The sequence below is a fragment of the Vanessa tameamea genome, chromosome 9, assembly GCF_037043105.1.
Source record: "Vanessa tameamea isolate UH-Manoa-2023 chromosome 9, ilVanTame1 primary haplotype, whole genome shotgun sequence".
Taxonomy (NCBI): Eukaryota; Metazoa; Arthropoda; class Insecta; order Lepidoptera; family Nymphalidae; genus Vanessa; species Vanessa tameamea.
The window spans coordinates 11742858-11765270 of record NC_087317.1 but is presented as its reverse complement, the minus strand read 5'-3'; the positions used below and the strand labels follow the sequence as shown (position 1 = coordinate 11765270).

General features: G+C 31.8%; 1 protein-coding gene across 1 annotated transcript in view; it reads right to left on the bottom strand.

Moving 5' to 3' along the window:
- LOC113394043 (guanylate cyclase 32E) overlaps positions 1 to 21840 on the bottom strand; it is a 145870-nt gene extending 124030 nt beyond the window's left edge. Inside the window, exons 1-2 of the mRNA XM_064215736.1 lie at positions 21511 to 21840; positions 1479 to 1624 (exon numbers count right to left, since the gene is read on the bottom strand). Of these exons, the coding sequence (XP_064071806.1) occupies positions 1479 to 1624; positions 21511 to 21705 (341 nt within the window). The 5' untranslated portion in view covers positions 21706 to 21840. The remainder of the gene's footprint in view (positions 1 to 1478; positions 1625 to 21510) is intronic.
- Between the last annotated feature and the right edge of the window lie 573 nt (positions 21841 to 22413).

The following is a 22413-nucleotide window of genomic DNA, read 5'->3' as shown; positions in this document are numbered from 1 at the left end:
GCTTGTTATTCGACATTTCGGATGGAGCAAAGTTCCATCGAGTTTTGGGCAAAGTCCTTTCCAATTTAATTGGTACATCGCCACCTTGTAGTATGGCGATCTTTTGGTTTGACACTCCGTAATGAATTTAGCAAATAAATCAATATTGAGCTGGTTATCTCAAGATTAAATTAATTTTATAATTGCAAGGTTTATTTATTCACATATTAGAGTTATCCACAAATGTTTCAATAATACATTTAAACATTTTTTTCCAAGGTACAAGGTACACTTTACATATTAAATGTTTATCAGAAAAATATATGTAATGACAACTTGCTTCATTACAATTATTCATTACAAATTAAAAAAAAACTTATACATTAATTCAAAAAGTACAATTCTATCATTAACTAATAAGTCGCAAAATTATAAATGTTCAAAAACTTGAAAGGGTAGGTACCACCTACTCGATAAAAATTCCAGATATACTCCAACCAAACGACAATACGCAGTATTGTTATTTTCCGGTTTGAAGGATGAGTAAGCCAGTGTGTGTGTAAGGGCGCCAAACAGGTACAGGACGTGACATCTTAGCTATCAAGCTTGGTGACGCATTGGTGATGTAAGGCATGATTTATATTTCTTTCCAATATAATATACGTGGTGGTTACCATTTGGAGGATGTCAAAGTCATTAAAATTCTACGAAACTTCTATATATGGTTTGGTAAGTGTATTCAATGGAGTTTTTATCTAAATTGTTTTTTTTTTCTAGGTTTTATATCTTGAAATTCTAGAAGGAATATTAAACTTAATAAACGTAGCGATTTGACAAAAATCAATTGTGTTACGTATTTTGTGCAAAAACTTTAAGTCCAGTCGTATGTTATTCTCAATTGTTCCAAATAATAAAATTCATCCGTAGCCTTTAAACCGCTTAAAATATTTTAAGCGGTTTACACTTTTTTATTGAATTGTACATTCCACATTAAAGCAATATTTTTAAAAATATTGCTTTAGATAATTGTACATAATTATAAAAGCTTTTGATAAGATTATTTCAATGCGCTACTCGTCACATCTCATAGATTGGTTGAAGATACAAAACCCTAATAAAGTCACTCTCGTGTTTGATTCTGTCCATGGATGGATTTCCATGGTCCATCTGACAGAGCCAATTTTCTCCGTGTATACTGTACAAAATAACTGAAAAGTTGTACTTATATTTATGATTTTGTGAACCAATAACAAACGTATGTTTTCCACAATTACAAGTAACAAATTCCAATTTTGAATTTTGACTTTGAAAATTTAACAAACAATTGAATATTAATTCTAATTTAAATTATTATTAAGTTTTTTTAACTTTGTCTGTTGTAAACCGTGATTTTAACGCATATTTCGAGCAGGACAAAGGGCTATTTAATTTAGTTTTTATGACAACCAAATTAGCGTCAGGATCATAACCTTTTGAACGATTTTAACTTTTGATCTTACCTTAGGGAAAGGCTGTCCTTGTCCATCGGTAGCAAAGGCCTCGGTCGGCCGATGTCAGCTGTTACAAATCTTAGTTTCAAACCAGGTAGCAATGTTGGTTCTCGATTTATAGCCGCCACAGCAAGAGGCAATGCGCCGAGTACCGTCTGAAAAAAAAATTCACTATAAAATAAATATAATTTACGAATTATAAAAAAAGTTTATGCATATTCGTGGCAATACAACACAGATCTATGACTTATGCTGACAAGCCTCTACCTCGCCGCTCCCTACTCCCTTACGTACTTAGTGCGTACAAAATACTTCGTTTATATTCTAGTAGGTATATTTTATAATAATAATAAGTATTTTACTATTGAAACTCCGTTGCTGAAACTATTTTTTTTTTATTTTACTACAAATTTAACTTATAAATTTAATTTTTCATGCGCTTAATTTGTGTTTATTATTCTTCTTCTGCTGAAGGAAAACATCGTCAGGAAACCAGTATGAGACGACTAATTTACTCCATTAGAGCAGCGTGATGGTATATCTCCAAAACTGCTCCTCAAAAGTCAGGACCTTGACCAGCAATGCCGACACCGACAATGGGAATATTTGTAATTATAATAATATCAATCTTTACTGCAACCCAAAACAAAAAAATAATTAATAAAATAATTTAAGCTAAATGAGATTACAAGAGGCTTTGTATAAGCCCGTTCCTACAGAGACGGGCCTGCATTTCATAAATCACCGTTACTAGTCGATTTTTTCTTCCCTGGTGGGTAAAGGTAACCTGAAAGAGATCGCTTTTTTATGGTATACTAGCGACCCGCCCGGCTTCGCACGGGTGCAATGCTGATACTAAATATAATACTGAATATATAACGTATTTTCAGTCAGTTGAGCGCCATATTGATATATTTATTAAATGTACAATATATCTAAGGTATTTAATTAAGATTAATGCTGTGTTGCTTAAAATCCCTTCGTAAATCAGCCATTATTTCTCCTAAAAGGTAAAGGATAAAAAATGGTTATTGTGGTTTATCCCTAAGAGATAGACATATACCATTGCGGACTTGTACCTATTTAAGGTGTACAATACTATAAAAATGTGTCTATTTACGACATCACATTAGAAACCTCTAAAATTATCAATGTTACTCTACTATTTTATGCATGGACTATAGATATAAACTTTAACTTGAATCACGCTATCTATTAAAAAAAACCGCATCAAATTCCGTTGCGTAGCTTTAAAGATCTAAGCATACATAGGGACAGACAGACAGCGAGAAACGAATTTGTTTCATACTATGTAGTGATTTAGGCAAACGGGCATCGCCAATGCGCCAACGACTTTGGGAACTAAGAACTTTTGGTACCTTGTGCCTGTTGTTACATTGGCTACTCAGACTTCAAACCGGAACACTAAGAAAACTATATACTGCCGCTTGGCTGCCGCTGGTAAACTATATGAAGAGTGGGTGGTACTTACCCAGACGGGCTTGCACAAGGCCCTACCACCAAGTAAAGTAAATAGAATATTTTAAATAAAACATTTAACATTAAATTTTTCATATAAAACTTCAGCGAATTCGACTTTACAAATTAAATAAAGAAATCGAATAAAATGAATACAGGGTTTAAGAGATTTATTTTTATAGGACTACGCTCCGATTAAATTCGGTATATGCCGAGATAGTTCTATACTCCCCGTAGAGGTCAATGTCAGTTGATCAAGCCTTTTTCAATTAAGTGTAGTCCTCAAACCCTTGAAGACAGATTTGACCTTTCGTAAGGTCAACTTAATTTACGATGTCGATGTATCTTGGTGTCAAAGCCTCCGTAAGCCCGTTAAAGGGTATTGATTAAACTCGTAGATTTGTAAAATGACACGAATTTTACTTTTTAATTTGTTTATCCAGGATTATTTACTTATCAGGTTATTTAAACAGGTTATTCGAATCTTCATAGTTAAAATTGTAGTTTATTTGTATTCATGATATTATTAAATTTTATTTATAATGTTTGTAAATGTTCGTTTGGATATAATAGAATCAATTTCAACTCTTTTGTGGGGCAATGTATACATACTATTTCACGCTTTTTTATCATCTACATAATCTTGTATTGAATAGTATGCTTTTTTATTAATGTATTTTTTACAAACGATTTGAATTTATGATATTATTTGAATTTATCAAAAGATTGGTTACCACTAAAAGATTAATTTGTAGTAGACACAGGTAATGTAATTAGTTAATACTAATGACACTACTTATATTACGCCTAAGAAAATATATAGGCTACCATTTTCAATTCACCACTCGAGTGCAGAATGGGAAATGTAAGTTTGTGTGTTTAGTGTTTTGTAAATTTCGCACGAGTAAAGCCACGAATTCAGGTAGTATACAAGAATGTGCATTTTAATTTCTAAACTACTCATAGAGTCGACTGGAGTATTTATTTCGGTCAAAGGAAATGCCGTATATATTTTGAGACCTTTATGTAGATTTAGTGACTGACTTGTTGATCGAATAGCTAAATATAAAGCCTTGAGGTTCCGGGATCAAATATCAGATAGATATACCGCTGGCGGATAAAAAAGTTATAGGGTTTGTCTGCCGAAAAAGTCTCAGCATCCACACCAACTCATAATTTAGCTTAATTAAATTTAATTCAATATTAAATACATTATTTTTAACTAAAGATCTTTATTATGATTTAGTTAATATGAGAAATATTACATAATAATAATAATTAAACTATTTCGACACATAAATTATGTACTAAAATATTCAACACAAGTATCAAAACTATTCGCTATTGAAAACAGAACACTAATTGAAATATTTAATACTGCTTTAAAATCACTAATATTGAAAAGTGAGTTGCAACACGTGAAAATTAATTGAACGTTCTAATTGGGGCAAGTGCCAAATAATTTTCACGTGGTTAATTGTTTTTTTTTTAATCTATTCATTTACCTTATGCTCAGAGATGCACCATACAAAACATAGTGCGTAAATGTCCATGTACTTGATGGTAGATCTTTGTGTAAGCCCTTCTGGGTAGGTAACATCTACTCTACCCGTATTCCGATGCCAAAAAGTAATACTCAGTATTGTTCGTCCGATTTAAAGTGTGAGTAAGCCAGTATAATTACAAGCACGTAGTGACCGATCATCCGATGGTAATGAGATCTGTCAGATGTTTAATACCTATTTTCAGTCCGCGTTTGAACCAGATTTAAAACCATTTGTATCGACAATTCATTTCCAATGGATACCTATTATGGCTCTGTTGCATGCATGCTATTGGTTCGATTGATCTCTCTATTGAAACCGTTAGGAAATATTTAAAGGGTTTAGATATTGGTAAAGGAAGTGGCCCAGATGGCATTCCTCCCATTTTTCTTAAATCTTGCTGGAGTAATTTGGCTTTACCTTTATTTATCTTATTTAAATTATCTCTTCGTACAGCATGGAAACAATCATTTGTTGTACCAATTTATAAGACCAGACCGGACCGGACCGGAAGATAAGCATTACATTTAAAATTATCGCCCTATATCTAAACTAAATACAATAGCTAAATTATTTGAAAAAAATATATATGATGAGTTATATTTCGTTCTAAGGCCGCTTATCATCGACCAGCAACACGGATTCATCAATGGTAGATCTACTGAAACGAATCTTTGTGAGTTTACTCATCAACTTGCTACAGTGATGGACAATGGTGGTCAGGTGGATGTAGTATACACTGACTATTCGAAAGCCTTTGATATAAGATCTCTCATTCTCTGTTGGTCAAAAAACTTGCTGCCGTTAGTATTCACGGTGACTTGCTTCGTTGCCTCGAATCTTATTTGAGGGATCGTAGTCAAGCTGTTTCTATCAAAGGTTTTTGTTCATCGTTTGTGCCCATTACCTCTGATGTTCCTCAAGGATCTCATCTCGGGCCATTATTATTTAATATTTTAACATATTACTTTATGCGGATGACATTAAAATTTTCAAAATAATTACGTCGCCTCAAGATTGTTTATTACTTCAAACTGATCTCAATAACTTAGATAATTACTGTGATAAAAACCTTTTACGCTTAAATATAAAAAAATGTAACATTCTAACATTCACAAGGAGACTGAGGTCAATATTATTTGACTATAAATTGCAGAATATCGGTCTGATCAGAGTTTCTGAGATTAGAGATTTGGGTGTTTACTTAGACGATAAGCTAATTTTTACTTATCATATTAATTATATAACAGCTAAAGCGTATCAAATGCTAGGATTTATTCTAAGGTTGACTAAGGAATTTAAAAATGGCTTTACCTTTATTCTACTTTTTAATGCTTTTGTTAGGCCTATCTTGGAATATTGCTCTACAGTTTGGGACCCTTATTATAAAACGTATATAAATAAAAATCAAAATAAAAAATAAATAAAAAATCAGTCAAAATTTTTGAAACATTTGCGATTTAGAGGTGGCTTTTCCGATAATACTGAAAATAGTGATATCTCTGGTATAATCCCGTTAAACGTGCGTAGAAATATAAGAGACCACATTTTTTTAAATAAAATTGTTCATAACATTGTTGATTCTAAGAGTCTTCTTAATAATGTACTTTTAAATGTCCCCGCCTTAATCTGAGAAACCGAACTTTATTTTTTGTACCCCTTTGTAAGTGTGACTATTCAAAGAATATGTTCTTGTTACGTGCGTGTAAAAATTATAACATACATTGTAAAGAATTAGATATATTTAACTCAAAAAATAGTGAATTTAAATTTAGTTTACGTCATATTACTAAACTGTAACTGATTTACTTGCTTCTTATACTTTCTGTTTTTGTTTTTATTTTTAATGTAAGTTGTCATTTCTTTGTATTAATTTTAAGTGGAAACTTGATTGATTTATGTTTTTCTTATATTTGTTTTTTTTTACTATTAAGTGTAATTATAATTGTTTGTTTCCGAAATAAATAAATAAAAAGCACGATGGACATAACACCATAGCTTCCAAGATCGGCGCGTTGGCGATGTAGAGTGGTTGTTATTTCTTCCAGTGCTAATGGTTTATGGATGGTGGTGCTCATTTACCATTAGGTGGCATATTTGCCAGTTCGCCTACTTATCTTACATAAACGAAAATAAATTAAAAAAATACATATCGATAATGTTCTTGCTTGTACTGAGTAGGAATATTTTTTGGAACGATAAGCATTTGTAATGTATTCTACCGATACAAAAACATAATTCTATTAATAACTATTAATTAATAATAAATACTATATCTCATATAATCAACCATGATATATAGACTGGCCGTGACCTTGAACGCGTATTACAAAACATTTACTAAGCCATACCTATTGCTTTCAAAGGTTCTGCGTCTGATCTGATCTTGTCACCGATGCTTTTAATACTCACACGCCTCATAAATAGAGCAGAGCTTACGTATAAATCTGTCTATATCGTTATAAAGGTGTAAATATATTGTGAGTTTATCTAACGAATATTGAGCTTTTCTAACGGCAGGAGAATTAAGATATACAATTAAACAAAACTCTTGTCATCTGACGTTATTGATCAAGAATTAAAGTACTTTTTTTTTTTACATTAGCAGCCTGTAAATTTCCCACTGCTGGCCCAGTGGTTAGAACGCGTGCATCTTAACCGATGATTTCGGGTTCAAACCCAGGCAGGCACCACTGAATTTTCATGTGCTTAATTTGTGTTTATAATTCATCTCGTGCTCGGCGGTGAAGGAAAACATCGTGAGGAAACCTGCATGTGTCTAATTTCAACGAAATTCTGCCACATGTGTATTCCACCAACCCGCATTGGAGCAGCGTGGTGGAATATGCTCCATACCTTCTCTTCAACGGGAGAGGAGGCCTTAGCCCAGCAGTGGGAAATTTACAGGCTGATTATGTTTATGATTATGTACAAATAAAATTCGTCAAAAGTTTCGAGCTTATTTCAACACGTTCGAGTGATGATTGGTGGATTTTATCCGACACGATCGAAAGAATTTTATCCAACACGAGTAAGTTTTCACATGATGTTTTTTCAGTCGCCAAGTATGAGATCAAGATTTAAGCACATGGAAACTTGTGAACTCATACTGTGTATTTAGTTTGCTTTCATTTAAATTAGATTATTATACATATAATTATCATATATATTATAGGTGATGGTGATAAGTGATCACTGCCCATAAATATTGGCAATGTAAGAAATATTAATTGTTATTATTATTTAGTACGTTCCTTGTGCGTGCGGCATTAATACTGAGTATTACTATGATAAGTATGATATACGATGAGTAGGCGGTAACTACTCACACGAGTTTACACAAAACTTTATCAGCCAGTGAATTATTAAGTAATTAACCTAATATCATTTCGTAACAGATTTCTTATAACAACAGATTAAGCTATAATATTTAGAAACAATTTATAAGTTTCACTAAAACTTCAAGAGTAATGACAATCCTCTAAGCCTAGGATTAAAATGAATTTGTAATTTTATTCTAATTTAATTTCCTTAAATACTTTTAACTAACTTTACTAAATATGTTTTTAATTTTATTTTATATCACAATATTCCTTTGATTAACGATACTTTGTAAAACAGTCTTAATTATTTATATAAAAGAGAATATCAAAACCATCTCTAAACGTGAAATAAGCTTCTTATCAAAATGTGATGAGAAATAAAATATAGTAATGTAAATATCTTATTTCTTACGAATAATTAAATTCCTGACTAATTAATTATAGTAGTCCATCGATTTCGACTGAGCCATTTTGATAGAAAATTACCAGCTTCCTAACATTCGAATCGGTCATGATTCGTTTTTGTATGCACATTTAATGAAGATATTTGTCTATGATACAGGCATGTCGTGTCGTAGCGATAAAAGTCGATAGCCTCTGATAAGTTGTTGATGAATAAACCTACACGAGTCTACTCGACCCACATACACCTCCTTAGGGAAATCTCGAGTAGAAAACCGATCAAAGTTTTGTTTTGGAATTTGGCAACCTTCGTCAAGGCCTTCCGCCTCCTATATCGCAATGTTTGAAATTGAAAGTTTTCAACTGAAATATTGGTAGTTCGATTCTTATAAGAGTGGAGTCCACGGATCGACAAACGTAGCGTAGGGTGCCCTCCAGCCAAGCTAAAGAAAATGATGGGATCCGAATGAATGCGGAAAAAGGAGAACCAGGTGTTTTGGTGCACTTCAGGAGATACCTGTGTCCAGCAGCAGATAGCTAGTGATTGATTAATTTATCTTTATTTATCGATGAAGTATATTTTACAAAGGCCATGCTTATCATCGTCACGCGGACGCATTGAATCTCGTAGAGCGAACGCGTTAAAATTACGTCGCTGGTAAATTCATCGTTTCCTTTATAAATAATAAATGTATGTAAAAATTGGTACCATCCCAGCCACGGAAAGATTATTTATTTAATATTAATTATAAAGTCCCGCTAAGTAGATAGATAGAGATTAATTAATGTTTAATTACATTTGCACTTTGATAAATAATTTAGTTACCTATAAATCATTGATAAGAGTTGACACAAATAATATGATACATTTTTAATTCTCCACCATATCAATCAAAAATAAAATTCGAAAATTTCTTGAATTAGAAAAAAATGTGACCGTCAAGGGACGTCCAGCAGATGTCAAACATTGATATAAATGGTTATTGAAAGAATTTCTAATTAGAGAAAACCAATAAATAAATATTTTGAAAGGAACAGTTTCGATAATGAATATATGTATATTTGGTACGTGTGCAGTATACACACTCGCAAAGGAATAAGCGACCGACAAAGCGAGCTGAGAGAGCATGACGGCATAAGAGAGCGTCATGACTTTTCACGGCCAAAATTTCCACCCTTCATTTAACAGACACAAAATCCTGAGTTTACTCATAAGTCTATTAACAAAATGTTCATTGGATTCCAATTGACATTGGATGAAAATAATCTTGGTTTATAATATAAAGAATACTAATTCGCTTGCACCAGTAATTTACTGGTATTACTAATATTAGTAGGTTTGGTAGCTTATTTGACTGCCTCGTACATCTAGTGGCTAAATAAAAGGCTGCAGATCCCGAGGTGCGGATATAAAACCTAGGTCGGTTTTTCTGTTAAAAAAATCTCAATAGCAACCCGGTGTCTGGACGTGTGTATCCTCTCGTGCTTGGGAATGCATGTAAAGATGTTGTTCCTTTTTCCACCAAAACTTTTTCCAGTCGTGTCGTATTTGTCGTCCCATCCGGTGCCAATTATAAGAGTGAGGGAATAGAGAGTGCATGCACGTAGGCGTGTTTCCGTACATACGTACTATACTAAATACTCATTGGTGTAATGTAATATATCCTGCATATTTGGCCTCCTTTGAGATTAGCCGCCGTGGCCGAAATTGATCAAGACGATATTAATAATATGGCAGGAGACTCTTCCATACCATTATTAACTAATATTAGAACGATGAGTACGAACATCACAACCGAACAGAGATTTGGAGTTTCATTCTAATGCACTTCTAACTCTGAAACTTAAGACGCACGAAGGAGAAATTCTGCGAAATGTTACGGATAAAGAATTTAAATTATAATTTTTACTTTTCATTTTGTTTCTCGAAAGTAAAACGCACTTTAAGAACCTAATTTTTTTTTACGTTTATATATAATTTTCAAATAAGTAAATGTATTTAAAAATAAAAAAAATATATGGATTTAAAATATTTATGGTAAGTTAAGTCATCAGTGACACAAAACGACTACGCCTTCGCTTCACGAGTTACATAATCAGAAAAAAAATATCATAATCAAGTTATATGTCAATGAACGTCACAATTACATATTGTCAACCATAGATTTCGCGAAATCGAAAGTGTTTTTTTATCTTACGTTTTTAATTGACACCTTTTTTTATAATCCGTTACTATACTATTATTATTGTTGGAAGTTGGAACAAAGGACTTATTCAGTGTGGACAATTTATTCAGTGCAGAGTATTCAAAACTTAGAAGATCGTAAATTATATTTATGTGATAAATTTAAATTTAATTGTCTGAATTTGACATTCAAAGATATAACTATTCTGTGCTCACTCTCATAACGATAAATAATCAGACACGACCTGTATAGTGTTCAGGCACAGGAACGGCTTTACCTGCTTTCTGAGGCGCGAGATTTCTTAATAGAATATTTCAGTAAATTTATTCTAGCCACTAGATCAACGAAGCAGTTTATCAATAAAACTATTAATTAATCTTGTGCCGATGAATGATAATATGAAATGTTAATAAAGAAAAGAACTTCAAATAATACTCTGCATAAATAAAAATTGAGCCCATAAAAAAAATCATCTCGTATTTGTTTACTCCTATAATGACAATTGAAATGGATCAAACGGGAAGTATACCCAAACAATAAAATAATTTTCCTTTTCCGGGTACTAAATGATGGAATAACACAAACATAAAAAACCGGTCCATTGCGAGTCTGACTCGCATACGAAGGACACATTATCTATAAAAACGGCAAAAAAAAAACATTTACATATGTTATATCGGAGCCACACTTTAATATTTATTTCATTCTGTTTTTAGTATTTGTTGTTATTGTGGCAACAGAAATACATCATCTGTAAAAATTTCAAGTGTCTAACTATAACGGTTCATAAGATATGGCCTGGTGGCAGACGGACATACGGACGGATGGACAGCGGAGTCTTAGTAAATATTTTTAGTGTTTTATTCCGTTTGGTTATGACACTATAAATATAACCGATTTGAGAACCTGCGTCTTCTTTTGAATTTGGTTAATTTGAACAAAACACAAATATTTTATCTGACACACACATACATTATGGTCAAAACTAATTTATTTTCGACTTGGAATTGAATGCGAGAACTAATGCAACAGATTCACAGTCGCTGCTAAAATACAATAATACTAATTTATTAAGTAACATTAGGAACATAAATTAACTCTGCCTTTATTCTATTTCGTAAGGATTCAACTAATACAAACTATAATTATTCAATAGAAAGCGAATACTAAGAAAATTATTACTCCAACAACTGTAATTCCTTAACGTACAATTTGTAAATACAATGTTAAAGACTCAGAATTAGGTCGTGCTATCTTCGTTATAATTATTGTAATAAAACCCGTCCCAGGTGCGCACAGGTAGGAGGGTTTACATAGAACGTCTATATTTTAATACATAATATATACAATATTATTATTGTATTGCTTAAAAATACTCGCGGGTAAAACCAGGTAAAAAGGAGATATTTGAACACTATGAAATAAAAAATATCTTAGAAGCGCAACAATAAAAATATAACATATATATAAATATTTTAAAAAATGTATAATGATTAAAGACGCGACACATGCCATTTGACACTATATTAATATTAACAAAAGTGGAATATTTGATACCTTACACCATTGATAAAAGTACCTGAATAGAATTAATTTAATTTAAAATAAACAACTTTGCTCACAGCGATCTAAACTTTCCAAACGTATTTTTGTCATTAATAGTAATAAAATGTCAGTACTTTTGCTCGTAATTAGTGAAGGTGCGAACAGATTACGGTGATCTCCAACTCGTAGGCACGGATACATGGGCTGCCGATATTGTTAACATTACTCGAACATTATTTAATGTATCCTGTGGGTATCCTCAACATTTGTACGTCATGTATTTTAGAAATTTTAGCTAGTTTCCGGTTCATTGTAAATTGTGTTTTTTCAATAGAATGATACACTGAACTTTTTAGCTGTTTATTTTTACTATTGTATGACAATTCTTCATAAATTAGTCATAAATGTTATTTAAGTGAACGTGTATGTTATTTACGGCACAATAAAAAGCTAAAACCACGACTATAAGCTTAATTTTTGCCTACTTTATTGTCGATTAATACATTAAAATGAAAGTGTTCCTTCGCACTTGAGTGGTTTGCCAACCTCTTAAAAGCCTCTAAATTTTACGCACCTTAATGGGCTTATTGAATATTTATCTTTAGTAAATTTTTATTTAATAAAAACAAAATTTAATAAGAGATTACAATAATAGCTATTGTTCTTATTTACATTACTTTTTATATTATCTTACTAATACACAAAGGAATAGTTTTCCTTGTTTTTTTTTTATGAAACGCACACCTAGTTAAAAAAAACAAGATTAATTCATTTGACGTAATCTGAATGGTCATTGGTCGATGGTAGCTGATGACAAAATCGAAATATACTTTATTCAAGTAGGCTCTTACAAGCACTTTTGAATCGTTATTTAGCAAACTATATAAAGTGAAATTACCACCGGTTCGGAATGTAGATTGTACCGAGAAGAATCGGCAAGAAACTCAGTTGTTACTTTTTTTCAACATTTAAAAATACAGTCATGTTAGTTAAATACTAATATATGCACGAAATATGTATATCCTACCTGAAAGTCAACAAGTATTAACTCCACGCTTTTTTATCATCTTAATAATCTTGTAATTAATAAAATGTCTTCTTTACCAACGCATTTTTTACAAATGATTTGAATTTATGAGACGGCAAAGTTAAAATTGTCTGTGGAATTTAATTAAAGAAACGGATACCTTGCCCCAAGAAAGATTTGTCAACTCTGCGGAGTCGGGAACTTGGTGTTATAAGTTTATCCTTACTTCTTGTGCACATACAATGATTATCACTGATTTTATCAAAGTTATCAATGTTACTGTGAATATACATAATATTGTTGTAAATATATTGTGCCGCAACAGTGAGTATTCCTACTTTGTTAAAAACATCCCGAAGAGAGTCTCTAGCTCCAAGATTATAAATAGACCGGATTGCCCTCTTTTATAAAATAAAAATCGATTCAATATCTGCAGCGTTACCCCAAAATAATATGCCATATGATATAATAATGTGAAAATAACCAAAATATACTGAGAGAGCGGTATAAATATAAGTTAGATCTAACTTTTCTAACCGCGTATGCTGCGGAGCTGTGTCTTCCTGTCAGGAACGATAAATGAGGACTCCACTAAAGTTTGGAATCCAATTCTATTACTAAAAACACCTTAGTATCGAATACATCAAGACGGCCACCTTTTAAATATATGTTATAATTTTGCTTTCTAACATTGGGTAGGATGAAAACGACACATTTTGTTTTTTGAGTATTCAAAACTAATTTATTTACTGTAAACCAATCGTGTATATGTGATAATGTACCGTTCACATCGTCATAGTCAACTTTTTCCTGTCGACCTTAAAAATCAGTGAAGTATCGTCAGCAAACAACACTATATCACAAACACATTTAACATAGAAAGTAAGATCATTTATATTTACTAAAAATAGAAAGGGACCCAAAATTTATCCTTGTGGAACACCCATTTTTAAAGTAGATCCAGAAGACTTTATTCCATTAATGAAAACTTGCTGGACTCTGACTTAAGTGTCGAGCAATGAGATCAAGCCATCATAGGCAACCAAAGAACATTCAGTATTCAATTATATTTTCTTATTTAATTTTTAGGACTTTTGACCAACACAGGTCCGTCATACATACATATATATATATGTATGTATGACGGGGCGCGGTTATTTTAGTTGTTGAGTTGGATAATTCATTAATCGAGTAGTTGACAATAATGTTTGATGCTGATTTACTTTTAAGAGCGGGTCACCGCGAATGGAGTTATAAGTATCATGGCAACGCGAGTTGTTATGTTTTGACAAGCTACTGACGAATGCGATGGTTGCTTGCAAACCCATTTGCTCTTAATCGAGATGAATTATTGTTATATTTTGATATTATTGTGGTGTGAAATTAATACAGTGATTAGACGATATTAAATACGTCTTATTTTGTGAATATCTCCATTGCACGCTCACAATCTTCCAAATGTCGGATCAATCCCCGAACCCAACTGTTCGGCATCCTGCTCCTCCGACATATATATATGTATAAGAAACATAAAAACATCATACATACATACATACAGATACATTCATTAGATTAGGTGGAAACTATATATACATGGAATAAAAAAGGATGATAAAAGGAAAGACATTAACACTAAATTAAACATATTTTTTATATACATTTTTGGGGAAAACGTTTGTGTATTCAAAGAAATGTTCGCGTATTGGCGAAGAAAAAGGCTTGCTACTTTTTGAGGAAAAATCTCGACGCCCGCTATTTTCCATACAAAATTCTAGAGATTTCAGGTTACACGTCGTGGCGCATATATAGGCGGCATGAACTAATGACGTATGAATGAATGTTCAAAATGATTATTTATTATATAAAAGCAATATGAAGAAGGTCGGGTTTTACCTCGACTAAAATATAATAATGATATTATTATGATATAGAAACGGTTTGATGGTAGCCGCTTAGCGAGAATTTCTAATTACAAATACATATGTACTGGGCGTTACATACCGGTAGAGGATAACTTCGATGAATTTATTATGAAATTTAAATCAAGTTTATTGACAAACAGCAATAAGGCTATAAATTATGATTGAACTTCCTTCAATAATAATTAATTTGTTTCAAAATATTGCTTGTCAACTTTGTCTTCCGTGTTGCAGATTCTTGTGAACCGTAAGCGAAGCAAGTGCTAGCGATATTATATTGTAAAACTGTGACGATCGACGGATGCAAGTTCGTAAAGCGGTCGTTCTAAAACTCTACAAATATTATCAGTAAGCAGAATCAAGTTTGGTATAACTGTTTGTTACGATAACGACGACAACGATCTATATGTTTTAAAATGTCTATTGTTAAATAATAAAACCTTTATAATAAATTTGTACTATGCAAAATGCACGCTCAAGGGTACTGTACTGAATATACTCTGGTGGATTCTTGATGATTCGACGCGTGGTCCGAGGCTGTGTGGCTCGATCTCGGTCGCTGCATTAGTGTCCCTCGTGGCGATGTCGTCTTTAATTTGCTTAGGTGATGCAGTTACGTTTATATTAAAAACGTATTTACAAGATAAACCTGCTTTTATTTGACTCATCTATAGTCGATTGAACTTATTATCTCTGACGCTCTAAAATAATAATAATAAAATGTTATTACATAAAATCAACGTTGTATGGATCCTAATTAACTAGACGAAATCACGAACCAAACCGATATTTAAATATTAAAAATATAAAGTTAAAATTATATTTTAACTAAGACAGGCAGGGAATAGTCACATGTTGTGTTGATGCCAAATACGTAAACATAAATTAAGTACATGATATTTCAGTGGCACTTGCTTAGATTTCAACCCATGAATATCGGTTAAGCTTACTGGACATTCTCGACTGTCTAGCATGAAATTAAATAAAAGCTTGTTAATTGATATATATATATATATATATATTGATAATTGTGAATTTACGCTGGATTTACACCAGGGACATTTAAAGTACGGACATGGAGCGGGTCGAAAAATTTCAGGAGCAGCAAAATTGGGAGGATAAGAAAAAAAATATAGACTACATTTTCTGCGATAAATGAGTAAATATATTTATTTTAAATTTGTTTATCGAAACTTTATCCACTTCAAAATTTCGATAGTGACAACTAACAACAATATTTTTGTATAACATCGATTACAAAATATTTTTGAATGATATGAAAGCGACATAGATCCTCTTAAATATTCATAACGTAAGCCGATTTTTGTCCCAGTGATTATGGGACAATAGCTGCACATAAAAAATCGGTTATAGTCTCATTTCGAAGAACTCCAGCTGTACATGTGCAGAAATTGAGGATTCTTGAATTCTATTTACTAAATTGTTACAATTTTACAAAGATTTAATTTTAAAGAGAGGAAAGAAAGTACGATAGTCCTACAAAACTTTTGAATAAACGCGAAGTTTCGCGGGAGACACTAGTCACCATTAAGTATTCTTGCCACCATTCGACAGGGTTACGATTTGTACCTACAGTAACTATTTTTAATTTTTAGTTTTGTATAGTTAAGGCCATATTGTTAATAATTATTTTTTTATGATATAGGTAGACGGACGAGTAAAGGTCCTAATGATAAACGCTGTAAGAAATATTAACCATTCCTTGCATCACCAATACGCCAACAACCTTGGAAATCACGATGTTATGTCTCTTTTGCTTGCCTCACTTATTCTTCAAACTGGGACACAACATTACTGAGTACTTTTGTTTGGCGATATAATATTTATAAGTGGTTGGTACCTACCCAGACAACTTGCACAAAGCCCTACCAGTACTAAATACTATTAGTAAGTAATCTTATATAAATAAATGTAATCTTATGTAAATTTGTTGACATCACTTAGATTGGATACCTATGTACATTTCGGAATACGTGTACCTATATTCTTACTAATAATATTGTTATTTTTAAGAAAATACGATGTCATATATCTAAATGAATGATTACCGGCTATTATTAAATTTGTCACAAAAAATGAATTAGTAGGTTACAAAAAAAAAAAATCTTTAAAATTTACTGTCTGTAATGTATTTTTCAATTTAATGTATAGATGAGTAGTTGTCGACCGCGGCTTTGCTCGCATTTTAGGAGGTTTGTTGTCATGTGTTTGGCAAAAAAAGTTCAAGTTTGCTTCATACCAAATTTAATCAAATTCAGTTCATTGATTTGCCAGTGAAAGAGAGACAGACAGACAGAGAGAGTTACTTTCACATTTATAATATTAGTATAGATAATAATGCCTCTCTAAATAATTTGGGTCACGGCAGCCAATCTTACATTTTATTTGATTCATGATTAATTAAAATATTTAATTATAAAATGTTTACAAGTGCAAATTAAAACAAGGAGTTTGTATCGGAGAAGTTTATAGCTCGAGACTATACAAAATACACGTTCAATATATTCATTCTAACGTACATATTTACTTTTAAAAGTTTTAGTTCGAAGGTTGCTTTACAAAACTGCTGCACGAAGCCTTTTCTTGGTTGGTTCGTTCCCAATAACTTATTCGATATTTAACACGCTCTGCTAATACGCAGAAAGTACAATACGATGGTATTTTTTTTTTTTGTATTTTAAACACTGCTTCAACTTTTGATAGAATTTGTGTATTTAAATTTGTGTTATACTTCAGTTATTTAATAATACTAAACGTAAGCACGATTTAATAGCCTTCTAACGTCATTTATTATTTGACTAAGAAATTATGTTTGTACAAATAGATCACATGAATAAGCCATAATTTCTCTTGGTACTGTATAATACGATATGTTGATGTCAAAAAAAAAATCTTGTGATACTCGTAGATAGCTTAAGACTAAAATCCGTATAATGTCGTAAACGGAGCGTTTCTTAATGATTTATTACTTTTACGTCTAATTGTATTTTTTTATGCAACGAAGTGACTATAAATAAATATTAGACAAAATAAGTTACTTTACAATTTTTATAGCAAATATAAATATTATTGTAAATTTAGATATATTTTTAGGATTAAAGTCCAAACAAGTCACTACGTACATCCATGTCTGAAAAAGGATTAGATAAAAAGATTGGAGCTTGATAAGCTACGTAGCACTAAACTGAGTTATTGCATACACGTGTAGCTGAATATTTTCACGATTTTTCTCATATGCAATTGAAGAGATGAATTACAAACAGAGAATCAAGCAGGTAAAAAGTTAGAAGTAACAATCTCATTTCACTGTCCTCGCTTAAAATCAACGTGTTCTATCCATTGGACAAACTCGATTCATAACACAACTTAAATAAAGTTAATTGAAAATCCTCTAGAGATTGACAGGTACAATTGCATATTTCTCTATTCAAATATTCGTAAGGGTAACACCGAATAAACAGCCTCGGGTTTGAGTGGAAAATTCACAACTTGTTTACCAAAAGTTGATTCGAGAAAACTATAAATCAGACCTTTTTTGTAATAGAAAAAAATATATTATTCGTTTTAATTTCATAACGTTTTTATTAATTTATTTAATTTTTCCGTCGATAAATTCTCAGTAACCGAGCTGGGGGGTCGCAGACCAATTTATTTCATGCCGTGCCAGATTGGCCGTCCCATCGGATTATGAGAGTTGTGTTTGCAGGAAATAATATTTCAATACAATCGATCAAGAGAACATCATGAGAAATATAAATAACAGAAGTATTACTTAGATAAATGCTTATTTTTTCTTCGTAATCTGTTTTATACGTACATATATTTTAGCGACCAATCAGACATTTATTAACAAAAATAACACAAACTCTCTTGCTATGATCATATCGATTACAGATTATCGAAATTAAGGAAACGAGCTCAAGATAATACCGCCCTATGACACTGTCGTACCATGACAGTCATCATAATCGCACTTCATAAACGCTAGCAAACTCTCAATAACTCTATTTATTTTATCATTTTTATATAATAATATAAAATTTTGTTATTTTATTCTACGTCAAAATAGTTAAAACGTAAACATTTAATCATTCTTTGTATATGAATTTGACTTCGTATAAAATAATTTTTTTAAACAGTTTAAGTAAAAAGGATTCCTCTTATAGAATTTTATTTCATAAAGTAGTTCCCAATATTAAAATGTTACGAGCGATTGTAATATAGAGAGCATTATTGACTTGAGTGTTCCGTGAGGTAATTCGTGACTTTGATGCTAACGACAATAAAAGGCTCGTAAATTGTGCGCGGGACACACTTTTCTGCCTTCTGTTACAAGAAGAGACATTGTAAGTAATATCCATGTAAGTTTTACTAAAATTACTCAATGTGATTTATTTTTAATATTTCAGTCTTAAATTATTTTTTCGACAATTAACTGTCCATCTAGGTATTTATTTGTTAAATGTTCTTATGTTAACATTTAGCAGAACCGTATTAAAAAAACTATCGCCCCTGTATATTATCGCCATCAGCGACATATATATCTCCGCCTATTTTTTGTTAGTTTGGATCTTATTGCATTAACGTCCTCTAACGCATGAGTTCACAATATGTGGCAGAATTTTCGATGACTAACGCAGATCATGAATTTAATTTTAAACACAAATTAAGCGCACGAGAGCTCAGTGGTGTTAGACAGCCGAATATCGAACTAAAATGAAGAGTTTAGATTATATCGACTCCACTGTTTTACTATTCAATGGGTGATTTGCGAGCTTCACAACGGCGTAGTGCAAGCGCGACACTATTCCGATGTTGGTTTAACAATGAAATGGTTTATATTTATATATTAATATGTAAACCTATAAATTATTTTAAATATATATTTTTATAAATAATCATTAAAGGTTGTATAGCTATATTACAACACTAATGACTTTTTAGTTGACTGCACACCTTGGGAATGAAATGATCGCCTCCAGGCTGTTTCAAATAACTAAAATATAATAATCATTGTACATGGAAAATGGTTAAAAAAAAATATATATATATATATATCCCGCTGAGTTTCTTTCGCCGGTCCTTCTCAGGTCCGAGGTGCTAAATTCCGAACCGGTGGTAGATTTTTGACAATCAATAAGCAAGTGTAAACACTTCTATATTGAATAAAGATTTTTGACTTTGGCTATTGAGTTATATTCAATCATAGAATTATATAAATGTAATTAATACTTATTGGTTTGACATTTTTATAAATAGAAGCAGTAAAAGAATATTTTTGAATTTGACATGAAAATTGTTAATCTGGGTGGAAAAACGGAAGATAATGGATGATTGTAACAAAAACAGGAAAAATAAATATCGTAAACTATATTAGATATAGTTAATTATTTCGTGTTCCTGTTTACTTGAAGCTGGGTCTTCAAATACGTGAAGCAATAACTTTGTACCCCTTTTTTACCACAAAGACGCGCACGTATGAAATTTGTCACTATTAAAGTTTTTGTATAATAAGGAGTGCAAAAAGCTAATATTTTTATAAAATATACATTAGAAATACATTAAAATAATAAAAAAAAATATTACACACACTAAGATACGTTTAACACATATAAAGTTATCTACATAATATTTATTATGAAACATTCATCAGTACCGATGAAAACACACGTCATGTCAAAGATGAAAATCAATGATATTTTTTTTTCCATTTGAATTTTTTTATTGTAGTAGTAACAAGGTATCATCCAGTTGAGCCTCAGTTTTCCTACGTATATTTCGAATCAACGCATCTAATATTTTATCAGCAATGAATTACGGTCGAATTTCGACCAATATGCGTTGACTAGTATATATAAACAGTTGATATATGTATGTATATAGAATTTCCGGCGCCATGTACTCAGTCTACGGGTGCGACTTGATTTATTTATAAGACGTCTCATATTTAACTTAATGTGTATATTTAGGACGGCCTTTATCGAAATCCTTTCACTTTTTTGGTTAATTTATTTTACAATGCATTGTAATTTATTTTTGCAACTCAATATTTTAACACAATAGCACAGATATTATTTATATATTTGATCACAATATGCATAACCCTGATTACAAGGTAATCATTTCAAAAAACTAAAAATACAAGTGACCATTAATCCTCAAATATAAATATTATTACCTGAAAATCACAAATCTTCGCGTGTCACAAATCAAAGCTGCATCTTAACCGATGATTTCGGGTTCAAACCCAGGCAAGCACCACTGAATTTTCATTGCTTGATTTGTGTTTATAATTCATCTCGTACTCGGCGATGAAGGAAAACATCGTGAAGAAACCTGCATGTGTCTAATTTCAACGAAATTCTGCCACATGTGTATTCCACCAATCCGCATTGGAACAGTGTGGTGGAATATGCTTCAAAAACCTTCTCCTCAAAGGAAGAGGAGGCCTTAGCCCAGCATTGGGAAATTTACAGGCTGTTAATGAGATGTTTAATGTGAATTTATAATATATAAGATAATAAAACTAACAACATTGTGCCACCTATAACCGTATAGAATTATAAACTATATATTATATAATATAAATTCATACCTGGCTCCATGCGTAGGCACTCAGAAATCCAATTGTAATTGTATTCGTATCAGTCCAATTTCCTCTGACATTCGGGCATATTTTTGCGCTACCACAATTGCTCTTGACAAGATCAAATAAACTTACTCCGTCCGCTTCCAAATTATCAATCGACACGTCATTATGTATCAGATTCATTGTCACGCCGGTGTACATATTATTTAGATATATCGAGTGGAGCTGTCTTGTTTCGTAAGGTGGTACATCAGCGGTAACGTTAAGCAGTACGCATTTTCTATGATTTATATTACTTTCGGTTACATCGACAATGTCGTCCGTTACATTGTTTACGGTCGTTGTATTTGCTACATCTTTTGTCTCATCTGCACTTCGTTTGGTTACGTTATTAGCACTTGTATAGGGTGCCAATTCTTGATTGTACGATATTCTATCGATTTTGGTTTTAATTGCGCTCTTAGCTGCCACATTCTGTAGCCCGATGATAATTATGCAAATGAACCGGAATTTGTTGGCCATTTTCTCAATTGATTGGTTCCTGCATATTAGTCTTCTTTGTTCCATTTAACGTGCTGTAACAAGAAATGTTTTATTTAAAAAAATAGGTTACTGTAATGCGTAATGGATGAAATAGAATAATATTCTCACAAATCACAATTGAAGACCGAATTTAATTAAACATTTCTTTCTGAAATATACAATTTTTAATCCTGTTATAGTGTCTACTTGGATGAACTATATATTGACTTTATTTATGCGACATGGTATATAAAGGAATTTGCACATATAAGTTTTGGATCGTTCTGAATTTCTTGCTGGTTCTTCTCGGTAGAGTCTATATTCCGAACCAGTAGTACTATTCAAAAGTGCTGCTAAAAACCTATTTGATTTAAGCAGTATCTTACA